The 14,405-nt window shown below is 41.4% G+C and overlaps 1 protein-coding gene across 18 annotated transcripts in view; it reads left to right on the top strand.

The window, feature by feature from the left end:
* TENM1 (teneurin transmembrane protein 1) overlaps positions 1 to 12,835 on the top strand; it is an 848,278-nt gene extending 835,443 nt beyond the window's left edge. For 13 of the 18 annotated variants that reach the window (XM_048070576.2, XM_067005240.1, XM_067005241.1 and 10 more), the window contains 4 exons: positions 3,321 to 3,708; positions 4,382 to 5,602; positions 6,112 to 6,254; positions 7,611 to 12,835. In XM_048070576.2, coding sequence (XP_047926533.1) covers positions 3,321 to 3,708; positions 4,382 to 5,602; positions 6,112 to 6,254; positions 7,611 to 8,369 — 2,511 coding nt within the window. In that variant the 3' untranslated portion in view covers positions 8,370 to 12,835. The remainder of the gene's footprint in view (positions 1 to 3,320; positions 3,709 to 4,381; positions 5,603 to 6,111; positions 6,255 to 7,610) is intronic. The other 5 variants (XM_048070604.2, XM_048070599.2, XM_067005248.1 and 2 more) reach the window with 1 other exon arrangement.
* Positions 12,836 to 14,405: the final 1,570 nt, after the last annotated feature.

The following is a 14,405-nucleotide window of genomic DNA, read 5'->3' as shown; positions in this document are numbered from 1 at the left end:
TTTTTTAAATAGCAACATCTGTGACTATCCATTATACCCTGAGTTTGCAGAACATTTTTCTGCACCTGTTAACCACAGGGAAAGGATAGGAGGGGGCAGGTGAGGTAAAACTGATAGGGGGTGTTACACACAAGAAATCCAGTGACTTTGAAGTTAGTTATATATTTTAAAGTTCCAAATGTGTACTTTTAAGATAAACTTTGCTATACTTATTTTGAATGTTTGTAAGCCTGATCCTCAAAACAACTTAAATCTAACCCAGAGAAAAAAAAAAAAAAAGATCCATAAAAATGTGATTCCTTCCTTGTCTGCATGCAGTATGGTTCTTGCACTTGTTAACAAGATTGGCAAACCCTGGAAGCTTCAGAAGTTTGGTTCAGATAAATTTGTCAGGGCTCCTTTTATCTGTATGCTCTTCTTCAAATTGCAAGTAAACAGGCATTTAGTACAGCTTTCAAATATTTGGGCAACGTGCCTTTTGGAATCTTTTATTTTTTCTTTGGGCCTAATGGACCGTAATTTTGGAAAGATGCATGCATTTTATCTTTCCAAACACTTTGCTTGCTCATAGCTTATGATGAGCTTATAAATAAAGCCATATGATTTAAACCTGTCATTCTGGAATTCTGCACAAGTGGACAAATCCTGATCTTGTAGGAGCAAATGACAAAAGCCTACTGACTCAGGTAGCGTCAGGCTTGATTTATACTGTAATTTGTCACTAAATTATTGAAAGCCATACACACCGTGGACATAATCTCCCAGCTATTTAATGTGCTTTCCTCACAATTTGTTACTTGTGCCAAAGAAAGATGAATTCACTGTCAAAATTAGACATTGAGATATCATTTTGTGGCCCATTAAAGTCAATAGCTCGTTGTGTTAATTATGTAATGATTGCTAAATGTTGTCTGAAACCTCATAAGACCCAATAATTCCTTTTATCAAAAAATCAATTATATAGTTCACTTCCAACTCCTAGTTATTTACTTTTCCATTTATTACCACTTGATGAGTTAATTGTATGTCTTCTAAAAGCTCTCCTCCTTCCAGGGTTAGTCCCAGTAAGTTTTCAAGAGCCCTGTGATGGTAGTACTGGAATTAATTCTCACTGATGACACTGGGCTTCTCTTGATTTGGTCGCTCTCCTCAATTAGCTGATGGTATTATAAAACCTGAATACTTCCAGTTTACATCTCAAATCCCGCTGTCTACCTCCAGACAAACTCGCTGAGCAGCTGTGTGTGTGTGTTGGACAGAAATGACATCTAGTGGCCGTGCCCAGCACTTGCCTGTTTCCAGCAGAGCCCCCAGTTCTTGCCACTGGCTTTGATGTTGTCACCTCAGTCATTACGTGGCTGACCAGGCTTTGGCTGCTCTTATAACATGACAGCTCTTTGGATGTTTTACCAGCTCCCGTCTGAAATCCTTTAAAACGATTAGGATCCAATTTGTGCAGATAGTGCAAAAACCTATTGTAATATTATTAGGATGAATAGGGAATTAATTTTGTTTTCTCTCTATAGTGTCCCTAGTAGGCTAGATAGGACAGTAAGTCTCCAACCCTTCTACTGTCTAGGCTTTTACTATCCTGGACAAAAGTGGAAAAGCCACAAAGTGCTGTAAAATGGCACACAGGGGCACTAAAATTATATTAGAGATGTTTCTGATCTTGTTATTTATACTCTCTCAATGGCAGACAGTTTAAAAATAGGCCTGGGAGCAGTATATAGAGAGCAGTGTCACATCAGTGCTAGGAGAGAGTTCAGCCTGTGGTTTACTGCAGGCTGGGGACTGTAGACTGAAGGTGAAGCTAAAATAAACTCCGTGTGTGTTAGAAGTGCTTGGCAGACCAGCAGTAAAGCGATCAGGAAAAAGCCTGGTGTCTAGGTCTGTTGGCACACATTGGGATGTGTTGGGGCTCCTGGGCTGGAGTGCAGGTGGCGGGTGCCCATCAGCAAGGGCAGGAGGGCAGGAGGGCACGCACATTACAGGTCAGGGGGCAAGAGAGGCTGGTCCGGGCTTAGCCTGTCTTCTCTCCTCTGAATGAGCATTCTGGTTATTTGTCAGAGCACAGTGCCTTACAAACAAAGTTGCTTAACACATCACAGGGCTGAGCACTCGATATTTTCTTCCCGCTGAGGAGTTTGGAGGCAAAAGGAAAAAATAAAAATAAAATTAAAAAAAAAGCCTTTTTCCTGATTTCTTTTCCCAATGCTCTAAGAAAAAGCACAATCACACATTCCTTGTAAAACTTTGTTTTGCATGGTGTCTCAGTTTAGAAAAGCCCAACAAATTTGCTTACAGGGCCGTGAGCTCAGAACTCCTCAGGATGTACTCTCCATTTGAGCTCAGGCACTGGGGCAAGGATGCACAGCGCTCTGAAACATCCAGGCCACTCACCAGGGATGCAGGAAGGCCACAAAGCTCTCCCATACATTTTCACTCTGTGCTTTCATTATGCTTGTTTCAACAGTGACTGTTCACCAGCAGGGTTGTATGCTGCATGCTGTGACCTTGCACGGGACTGGTGGAGAGGTTTACAGAAACCAAACAGAAACATTTGCAAAGAAAAATGTCTGCCATGCTTGCATACTCATCTGCAAAAAAAAAAAAAAAAAAAAAAAAAGGAAAGAAAAACATATTTCATTGACCAGCCACAATTAACCAACCCAGGGCAAAATATCAAGTACCTGTGTAGAAATTTTATTCTTTTTAAACATTCAAAAACAGAGAGAGAAGTAGTCACACCAAAAAACCTGCAGACCATTTTCATCCTTCTGTAAGCACAGGGATACTGGGGCCTCTGGGGTGGTGTACATTTCATAGAAGACATACAGAAGAAGGGGTAGGTCTGTGCTAGAGCCATGCAGAATACCAATAAAAGCTAAACACCATGTACACACCACTGAACGGTTCGCCTTTCCACCTCCTGTAGAAACATCTGTTGGTACAGATGCTCTACCTGTGATTGAAGAAGAGGTTCCCTCTGTTTTAGCTTCCTGGGAGGATGACCTAAATATTTCAAAGCAACATGGCAAGTCAGCATGAGGCTGAAATGGCACTGAGAGCCACATCTGCCTTCCAGTTTGGGGGTCCTTACCTCTAGCCTTATTATCATTCTCCTTCTGCTTTATGCCACCTTGCTGGCCAGGTCTGCTGAAGTTGAAAGCTTTACCCAGAGCTACACAGACAGTAAGAGCAACCTACAAGAGAGGATGGTTGTTTCAGCATTTCCTTAATCTTCAGGTACTCACCAGATGAATGAATAATAATTTGCTTGATCAGCCACTTACACTGCCCTTCCTGTTTGATTGCAGTCCGTGATGCTCCTGTTGCACAGCCAGCGCCGCTACATCTTCGAGTACGACCAGTCAGACTACCTGCTCTCGGTCACCATGCCCAGCATGGTGCGCCATGCCTTGCAGACCATGCTGTCTGTTGGGTACTACCGCAACATCTACACCCCGCCGGACAGCACCGCGGCTTTCATCCAGGATATCACCAGAGATGGACAGCTCCTGCAAACGTTGTATCCCGGGACAGGTCGCAGAGTCCTTTACAAGTACACCAAGCAGTCCCGGCTTTCCGAGATCCTTTATGATACTACTCAAGTCACATTTACCTATGAGGAATCTTCTGGGGTTATTAAAACCATACACTTAATGCATGATGGGTTCATCTGTACCATCAGATACAGGCAAACAGGTTTGTGTAACTGTATCTACTTTGCTAAAGTTTTTGGTCCTGATCCTGCATTTACCTGGCATGAAATTCCATTATTTTTATGTCTACAAGATCTTATTTTTTATTTTTCAATAGAAAAAAAATGTGTGTATATGTCTATGTCTGTGTCCACAGGCATATATAGCTGTCCCATTTGAAATACAGTTTTCTTTTTATTGCTTGGTTTGGAATAGCGCTTACAATGTTTGATTGTTTTTATTCCACTGTGTGGATATTTGCTAAATACTAAATCAAGTTGGTTTATTGTTTGTGTTTGCAAGTTTCCCTGTTTATACCATAATGTAACATAAATTCAAAAGGACTATTTATATGAGGAAGGAAATCACCATGTAAAATAAATTCAGTTTAGAATTATCTTGTAAGTAAAAAGGAATTATAATTATGAATAAAATAGCATTCATTTAAACAAATGTTAATAAAATACAAATATTTTGTAGAGCAAACATTAATAAAGGTTTGTGAGAGAATAATCTAACATACTCTTAGTTAATGTACTGTCTGAGATGGTCAAGTAGCAATAAGAGAAGGGTATATTTGAGTTCATAGCTTCTCTGTGCTAGTTCTGTAAAGTGTACTATGGACATAATTCATTTCTTTTCTTGCTTTTCCTCTTTCCTCTGTTTCTTGTGGACAGGTCCACTTATAAGTCGCCAGATCTTCAGGTTTAGTGAAGAAGGGCTTGTAAATGCCAGATTTGACTACAGCTACAACAATTTCCGTGTCACGAGTATGCAGGCCATGATAAACGAGACACCTCTGCCCATTGATCTGTACCGTTATGTTGATGTCTCTGGCAGGACAGAACAATTTGGGAAATTCAGTGTGATTAATTATGATTTAAACCAAGTTATAACCACCACTGTGATGAAGCATACCAAAATTTTTAGTGCCAACGGTCAGGTGATCGAAGTACAGTATGAAATTCTCAAGTCTATTGCCTACTGGATGACCATTCAGTATGATAATATGGGTCGTATGGTGATCTGCGATATACGCGTAGGTGTGGATGCCAATATAACAAGATATTTTTACGAGTATGATGCTGATGGTCAACTTCAGACTGTGTCTGTGAATGATAAAACCCAGTGGCGCTACAGCTATGACCTTAACGGCAACATCAACTTGCTGAGCCATGGAAACAGCGCACGCCTCACTCCTCTGAGATACGATCTTAGAGATCGCATTACCAGACTTGGAGAAATTCAATATAAAATGGATGAAGATGGTTTTCTCAGGCAAAGAGGCAATGAGATCTTTGAGTACAACTCTAATGGTCTGTTGAACAAAGCATACAACAAAGTGTCTGGCTGGACTGTGCAATACTGCTATGATGGTCTTGGAAGACGAGTTGCAAGCAAATCAAGCCTGGGACAACACCTACAGTTCTTTTATGCTGATCTCTCCAACCCAATAAGAGTTACTCACTTGTACAATCATACTAGCTCAGAAATAACATCCCTATATTATGATCTTCAAGGTCATCTCATTGCAATGGAATTAAGCAGTGGGGAAGAATATTACGTTGCTTGTGATAACACTGGAACACCTCTAGCAGTGTTTAGCAGTCGGGGCCAAGTTATAAAAGAAATTCTGTACACGCCATATGGAGAGATCTACCAGGACACTAATCCAGATTTCCAGGTTATCATTGGTTTTCATGGAGGGCTCTATGATTCTCTCACTAAATTGGTTCATCTGGGCCAGCGGGACTATGATGTCATTGCTGGTCGGTGGACAACTCCAAACCATCACATATGGAAACACCTGAATGCTGTCCCACAACCATTTAATCTCTACTCATTTGAAAATAACTACCCAGTTGGCAGGATCCAAGATGTCGCTAAGTATACAACAGGTAAAAGTAACACATTTCTTACAAAAATACAGGTTTTGGTCAGATTCTGATATGGATTTAATACTCCAGAAGTCCTTTATATACATCCAAAGTTAGTATTTGGCTCTAGTCTTAGATATATTAAAGTTATTTCTTTGGTAGCTAACAACTTACAGAGCTTCGTCTGTTTTTATAGTCTTTTAGTAATCACTAAAATAATTAATAGCTGCATCTGCTTCTTCTCTAGATGCTAAAATTAGGGGAAGAATGGAGGCAGCATAATTCTATTTTTTTTTCCATTATAAGTAGAAAGTGGGTACACAATCGATTAGAGTATTGCTATGCTTTGTAATCGGATAATTTGTTTTCTGAAATAAATGCTATAACCAGTACTAAAAACATAAATTGATGTGAAATCATTATTTCTGCATAGCTTGAATTTCTGTAGACTACACTCACTTTTTCTAGGACTTACATGTCTCATTGCCTGAATCTTTATTTATTTATTTATTTATTCATTTATTTTGTAGACATTGGAAGTTGGCTAGAGCTGTTCGGTTTCCAGTTGCACAATGTACTACCTGGGTTCCCAAAACCAGAGATAGAAGCTTTGGGGACAACATATGAACTTCTACAGCTTCAAACAAAAACCCAAGAGTGGGATCCTGGAAAGGTTAGCATAAACTCTGTTCAACTGCTTCTATTTCTGAAGTAAACAATTTGATTAGAAAATGCTGATTAACAAGGAAACAATGTGACTATTTTCAACGTGATAGACAAGGCAAATAATAGTCTAACTAAGCATTATTTACTGGCATCAGATTAGAGTTTTAAAGAGAAGCTTTTAGGAACACAGTGAAGAAACTTCACAGCAAAATGATAAAACATTTGTGCGCAAATTGAACTGCAAAAGTTTTATGGAATTAAAGAATTAAAACACCAGTTTTTTGTCTTTGATAGCAAAGAAGCCATAGGTAGCAAAGAAGCCAAAATCACCAAGAGTAGAAACAGCTTTACAAGTCTGTTTCTCTGCATAGTCTTTGCAGGAAAACTGAAACCTTGCTGTGGATTTGTGGAGGAGTCTGTAAAACTCAAACCCCAGAGCTTGTTTTCACTAAGACGAGACATGCAGCAGCTCACAGGGTCTAGCAATCAATGTAACTGCAACAGGACCGACTATGGATGTTCTGAGCAGGTGTTTGTGTTTTGCATTTAACCATAAGAGCATCTGTTAACAAAGAACTATAATTTTACAGAGAGAGAGAAAAGATGCCTTCTTCTAATTTAGTCAGGAAAAGGAAGTATAACGAGTTGTGAGTATAAAGAGTGTGCAGAGGGTTGGGGAGTCAGAGCTGGTTCCAGATTTAGGAGCATGTCCAGGCAAAATTATCACTGAGATATTAAAGGAGCTATTACAAAGGCACAGGAAGATTATTGTGATAGGTATAGTGTTAAAAGACAAATAGACAGTTGGAGGGAGATTTTTTTTTTAGCCACAATGGAAAGGAAGATGTACAGATCTGATGAACTTCCCTTGTTCCTATTGTTTTAGTATCTTGAGACCTTCACAGCTTGCTTTCCTTAAAGAATGGGCTATAAAACTGTTACTGCTGTTTTACAGAAGACATAATGAGACACACAGAGACCTAGTGATTTGCCTACAATCATGTGAGAGAGTACAGATTTGAATTCAGGTTTCCCCTTGCCTATAAGTTGAAAGACCAGCCATTAGAGTGACAATTCAAGAAGGGGAGGAAGAAAAAAGGAAGGATAAGTGTGACAACAGCATTTGTGATAAACACGTTTTCCACTTGTTTTCTAGAAACTAAAGAGTCCAAGAGACAGAAAGTGGTACCGTAGGTGATTAGAAAGCCTGTGCAAATACCCAGGCTCTGTAGATGTGCAAGATGTTTTGTGAAATAATTGGAGATCCATTTTAAGCAGCTGAGATATTGGTAGGAACTGTGACACACCATGAAGAACTACAATATTCCTCTCCTGCAAACTTTGTTTGTATTTTCTTTTCCAGACTATCCTTGGTATTCAGTGTGAGCTACAAAAGCAACTCCGAAACTTTATATCCTTGGATCAACTTCCTATGACACCCAGGTATAGTGATGGCAAGTGCTATGAGAGCATGAAGCAACTGAGGTTTGCAGCTATTCCTTCAGTGTTTGGAAAAGGCATCAAATTTGCTATCAAGGATGGTATAGTGACAGCGGACATTATCGGTGTGGCTAACGAGGACAGCCGGCGCATCGCTGCCATCCTCAACAACGCTCACTATCTGGAGAACCTGCACTTCACCATAGAGGGCCGAGACACGCACTACTTCATCAAGCTGGGGTCTCTGGAGGAAGATTTGGCCGTAATCGGCAACACCGGAGGACGACGCATCCTGGAGAATGGCGTCAACGTCACAGTGTCGCAGATGACTTCTGTGATCAATGGGAGGACTAGACGCTTTGCTGACATACAGCTCCAGCACGGCGCGCTGTGCTTTAACGTTCGGTATGGAACAACTGTAGAAGAAGAAAAGAACCATGTCTTAGAGATAGCCAGGCAGAGAGCCGTGGCTCAGGCCTGGACTAAGGAGCAGAGACGGCTGCAGGAAGGGGAAGAAGGGATTAGGGCATGGACAGACGGAGAGAAACAACAGCTTCTAAGCACTGGGCGGGTACAAGGCTACGATGGATATTTTGTTTTGTCAGTGGAGCAGTATCTTGAACTTTCTGACAGTGCCAATAATATTCACTTTATGAGACAGAGTGAAATAGGCAGAAGGTAACAAAGAAAATCTCTGCCTTTGCGTCACCAAAGACTGCCTGTTTTTAAACGTAAAATGGTTTATTGTATTGGTTTTTCTAGATCAGAACTCTGTATATATAAATATAGAGGAAAAAAACATATCCAACTGCCTTTAAATGTGACAGAAGATGGTATTTTAATATTGTTCGTTTAACTCTTTGAGAGATGACAGTGGAGATTTTTAGTTCTTGTGTGGCAGTATTCAAACCTTTCAGAAGCAGAGCTAATAGCTGCATGAGAGCACGAACAGCCCGGGGTGAGAGCACGCATCCAAGCGGGGCAGGTGAGAGCGCAGCGTGCTCTGCCTTCTTCTAAAGAAACACCACTTCTTTTCTGTTGTTGTTGATTTAGTAACTCACCAATTATTTAAAAGGTTACAGAGCCCGATTCTGCAGCCTGTATTTACTGGGTAGTTTCATCCCATTGAGATCTCCCATAGGTTCAAGGGATTGCATACAAAACCCAGACTGTGTACGGAAACTTTGTCATTGCTCACCAACCCTGCGCGTGTCATCTGTCACAGCTGTGATCTAAGGGATTTTCTAACCTGGAAAACCCAACTTTTATTAGACAGTTTGTAAGTATTTTTATGGATACAGCACATAAAGGCTGTACCATATGAGCTTTGCCTTTGCTGGGCCATGGCCACCTCTCATTCAGTCAGTGAAGAACACCATGTTGCGTCTCCATTCACACGCGGGGGCTTCTCTCCTGGTTGCCTTGGTGTGGGGGTTGTGCTGGAGTCCAGCAACACAGTGGAGCTGCAGATCCTCTTTGCAGAGGGGTGTGGGGTCACACTGCACAGCTGGGATTCAGCCAGGTACCAGAGATGTCCAAAACAGCCCTGAGAGCACTGTAGTCAACAGGGGTCTTCCCCCTGATGTCGGCATGCTCTGGATTGGGCTTCATCTCGGTGCTTTTGGGACAACCTCTGTTATTCAGCTGGGAGGATCCGCGTGGTGCAGCAATATGCAGCTGTGCAGGATCAGTCCTGCCTGTAGTCACTGGGCCAGGACTCTTCTTCTCACAGATCATTTGGAAGTTGTAGTGGTGTTGGGTTTAGGCATCATGTTATTTTCATCTCAAATTGATAATCCCGTTGTATTTTTCGGAGTCTGAAGAAGATTGGTGGGTTGGGAGTTGATGAATCTAAGTGTGGATAGTACATATGTTGATAAATGTAGAACATTTCGGGGATAACTCTTCACTTTCCAGCTCAATATCTAGAGCACATAGAAAAGCATTATATTGCATGGGCAGAAATTTTTATTTCCCAAGGTATCATGTGCTGCTGGCACAGTTATTTCATAGCAGAGTAGGTGATCCTTCTTTTCGCTTGTCATTTTTAAAAGACCTGATTAGCTTGGGTGGGGGGCGGGCACACGGGAGGGATGGGTAACCACATTTCCTTTACTGACTTTCCAAGGAAGCTAGAAGTCTTGTTATAGAGCCTGTGTATCCGTAACAGTGATGTTATTGCACATTTCTAACAAAACAGACATAGTAAATATATTGAAACAATTTCTGCTCAGATTTCCTGAAGCCAACAAAGTGCGTTCTTTCTCTCTCCTCCTTTCTTTCCTCTTTTTTCCTTTTTTTTTTTTTTTTTTTTTTTTTTTTCCTTGTTTTTGGGCAGGTGGAGCAGACTGTACCAAAGTTAGGGATGAGCCTGAACTGGAACCTGAGACCTGGATCCTCCAGGGCTTGGCCTCAGGTCTCAGCCTTGTGCCTCCAGCATCTCTTCCCCAACTCCCTCTGTTCCCCCGGGGAGCCAGAGCAGCTTTGGGGGTGCAGGATGCGGCTGGGTGAGAGCCAGACCCAAAACCACCTTCTGCCCCCAGCCAGGGGGGCCTGCGGACCAAAACCTGCATGTACACACCTTGCTCAGGCTCATCATTAACTATTGTACAGAATTTGGAGCTGATGACATCCAGTTTTGACAGCTCTGATTGCCACAATTTTCCATAAAAATCATGGAGAATTTGAATACCTCCACACCAGCCTAAAAATGGACCTTCAAATCCTTGAGCCTCTAATATGCTTTTAATCAATGGAAAAATAATTTATGAATTGTATATAGAGAGTGCATTCATAAATGTGATGATGTATTTTATCACTGATCCAAGATGTCAAATATTAGAGTCTATTTTACTTATATTTTAAGCAATTATACTTTTTTGCAATTCACTAATGACGTATCATTTTCAAACTGCTTTAAATATCCATTATAAACAAATATTTGAAGCTATTAGATTTACCTTGAACTGTGCATTTCTAGTATGTAATACATATTTAGTTAGCTTGTGCCTTTAGTTTCTGAAAGTTATATTTGTATTATATGCAGGAAATGCACTTTGTATTACCTACAGCTGTGTTTTTTAATACTGCCTTGATTACTGTTGTTCTCATATTATGCCAAAAGGTCAAAGAGTGAAACGTGTTTGTCTCTGAAAGTCAATTCGGCATTTTTCCAGTTCCTGGGTGGACATTTTTGAACAATATTTCTTACAAGAATATGGATGTCTAAAGAATTACATGATATTACGTGGCCCTGTTACAAAAGAAAAAAGGGCTTTCATCATAACAGTGTCAGTAATTTAGGAAGCTAAAAATAATGTTGTGTTGAGATGACAATGCTAAAGAAATTGTATTGATAAACGAGCACTGGAGACTGAAGTTGTAGCTCCATGTGGGCCAGCCAGCAGTGAGTTGTGAGAACTGTAACTATAGCAAATAGCTTTGGACCATCTTGTTCTTGAACAACCTCAGATGGAGGCAGGGAATATTTCAGTCTCCATTTTCTTTTTCTAGTAGTTAGAATAATTTCTGAGTGTTGTTGTTTTGTAGTTTCCCTTTTTTGTTGTTTTCCTTTTTTGTTTGCTTTTTTTTATTATTATTATTTTGCACTATAGCCTAGAGACCCAAGTGAGAAAAAGCAAAAAGGAAAAATAATGGCATGCAAATTTGTATTGTTCTTTAGATCAGATAATTTGATGCTAGCATTCTGCACTGCAAACAAGGTTCTGAAAGTGGAAAAAAATAAAATAATGAAACGAAATAAATAAAATAAAATTAAAATAATAAAATAACCACTATTGCACACTATCCTGTAGCAAAGTACCTACCATGAGAAATACATGCTATATTTTTTATGACAGCCAAAATGTGTGTACACGTAATGTTTCCTTTGCTTTCATATTTATTTAGCAAGTCTATAACATTTCAAAGGTATAAATATATATATAGATATATATGTAGAGCATAGCCAAATAACTGTATATGAACTGGTCAATGTGCAACCGGGTATACCCATTCTAGCCGTTTAGTTTGGGTTCCTCAAGGTCCTCTCAGTGGCGGCTACTCTCTGCCCTGCAGTCCCTGCCAATTGTCTCGGGTGGTTGGTGGTGTTGGAAGCCAAGGCACAGATCCCGAGGCGAAAAGCATTTAGGCAAAGGAGCCGCAATTTCAGCGGAAGGAAAACAAGATGGGCAGAGTCCTGTCGAGGCATTAGTTTGCTCTGGGGAGCTGCCCAAGGCAGTGGTGCTCGGCTCGGGCTGCCGCAGCCAGCCGTAAGGGTTTCCCCGGCAAATGCTGACTGTTACTCAAACCTGTCCTTGACACAAACCATTAACAGGTCAGACGCGTCCCAACCTTAAGGAGAATCACTTCTCAGCAGAAACGGGGAACGGTGGCGTCCGACGCATGTGGATGTGTCCGGGCATTCATCGCCTGCCATTCTTTGTCTAAGGAAACGTGTTCGACAGTTACCGGTTTTTCCTTAGATCTCGTGGTGGACTTTAGCCTTTTAATAAATGTTAGTATATCAGATTGTGTCCTTGACAGTATTTTACTTGTATGAACCATGATAACACATTAAAGTCTTCATACTCTTCAGGCAGAAGTGTCAATAAAAGAGAAAGAGAAGCATAGCATACGATATATGTCAAAGTAATGTTCCTTTTTCGCTTTCTCATGAACAGTAAAATGTTTACAATGTATGCCAAGATGTTCAGTTTCTGTCTGACACCAGTTAGAGGTTCTAATCTTACAGAAATTGTGTTATAACAGCCTCAGCCTTGTTGCTAGGAAACAATAGGTCCCAATTTTTTTATTCCTGCTCTAACTCCTGTGCTGAATAGTGACTGGATACTGTACAGGTTTATGTTACATGGCTGCAGTTAAATGGTCTGATGCATTTTGCTCTGGGTTTCAGGCCAGAAGCATGCATTTTCTACAAGAACATCCCAGCAACACGCTGTAAATATTGAAAGTTAATATATTATGTGTCGATATTTGAAAAAGAAAGTACTTTGACTATTTCATTTTTAAAAAATAAAGGTGCAAACTGATAACACGTGACATTGTCTCTGTTGACACCATGTATTTGGGATATTCTAAGTGTGTCATTAAAAAGCGTACAGTAAAATAAGGGCTTCAAACAGCATTGTTTGATGTAAAAGCTGCAAGGGTGTTGCCAGCAATATCTAATTATACTTCTGATTCACCAAAGTTCATGCATATAACGCTGATAGCACTGCCTGCAAAATCACAGCCTGTTTCTGCATACAAGTTCCTAAACTTGATCAGAGTAAATGTGAGCATTAAAAAAATGCTGCTCAATGCCTCTGCGCTCCCCAGAACTGCGTGGGTGAAGGTGGCAGTGGTGGTAGGGGACGAGCAGCACAGTTGAAGCATCTTGCACATTCAGTAGCTCTGATTTCCTGGCCGCCTTCAAATAGGTGGTGATGAATGACTGTGTGTACGCACATAAGAAAAAATAAATAAATTAAAATTTAAATAACACATGCAGCCCAGAGGAGGAGAGATCAAACTGGAGGGGCAGGAGGAGTGTTTAAGGCTAAAGGAAAAGGTACATGGTGAAAATCAGATTGGAGCAGCTGGGCTGGGTGCTAATCCAGTGTGAGGGCAGTGTTGGATGAGGAAGAAGCAAGGCTGAAGGGCTGCTGTAGTGGACATGGAAAAAAAAATAATACCCCGGGCAATGGTATTGGTTTAGTGCTGCAGGCAGCCTGTCCCTGCCCCAGCCAGGGAGCAGGGGAGGGTCTGGTAGAGGCTGAAGCAGGGGGATCAGCAGCAGCCTGCAGGTAGCAGCAGCATCACCTGTGCCAGGGCAGGCCAGGACACAGAGCCCCCATTGAAGCCACCAAACCAGTGGCAGAGGCAGGAGCACAAGGGCTGGAGGAGGACAGGACAGAGCAAGGGAGCTGCGTCCCAGTGTCGCGGAGCCCAGAGGAGCTGGCGGGAAGGAAAAAGGTGCTACAGATGTTTCCCAATTAAATCGTGTCCACAAAATGGGGCGCTGCTTTTTAAAGGACCTGTAGATTTTCATACTAAAGTCAATGCATGAAATCTCAGTAATTTCCATATTACTGTTCCTATAACCAAATGCCAACTCCTTGTCCCATGGGTAGCATGAACTTCTCTGACTGTTTGCACCTTGATTAAGCCTACAGCAATTCCAGACTCCTGGGAACCCAAAAGAAACAATACAAACAAGCTTCTGTCTTAATAATTCACATCAGAAACTGAAACAACATTCTCAGCTTTAAACAAAAAAATGGCATCTTCTGGCCTATTTTATGTAGTTTTTTAAAAATAACAATGCACTTCTGGATTCACCCATAGTCAAGACAGTTAGCCTTAGCTCACTGCACCACAGAGCTGCTGTTGCACTGCAGGATTTGCACCATGCAGCACCGACAGCCTTGGCTTGTGACATTTCCACAGGAAACAGCCCTTGGGCACGGTGCTCCCCACCATATTTATCACCATGGCACAATCATCTGCCACTTCCAAGCACACTTTTCTTGGCTCCTCTGTCCCAAGAGAGGCCAGCCTGAACCAGGTTGTGTCCAGACACAGCACTTGGAAAGCAAAGGGGCTCTGCCAGGAAGCCCAAGGGGCACGCACTCTGCTTACACAGCAGCAGGTCAGTTTGCATCAGGTTTGCAGGAGCACAGAACCAGGAGCAGCCACAGACCATCCGCTGCAGGTG

The sequence above is a fragment of the Anser cygnoides genome, chromosome 13 (genome assembly GCF_040182565.1).
Source record: "Anser cygnoides isolate HZ-2024a breed goose chromosome 13, Taihu_goose_T2T_genome, whole genome shotgun sequence".
Taxonomy (NCBI): Eukaryota; Metazoa; Chordata; class Aves; order Anseriformes; family Anatidae; genus Anser; species Anser cygnoides.
This window is presented reverse-complemented; position numbering and strand designations above follow the sequence as displayed.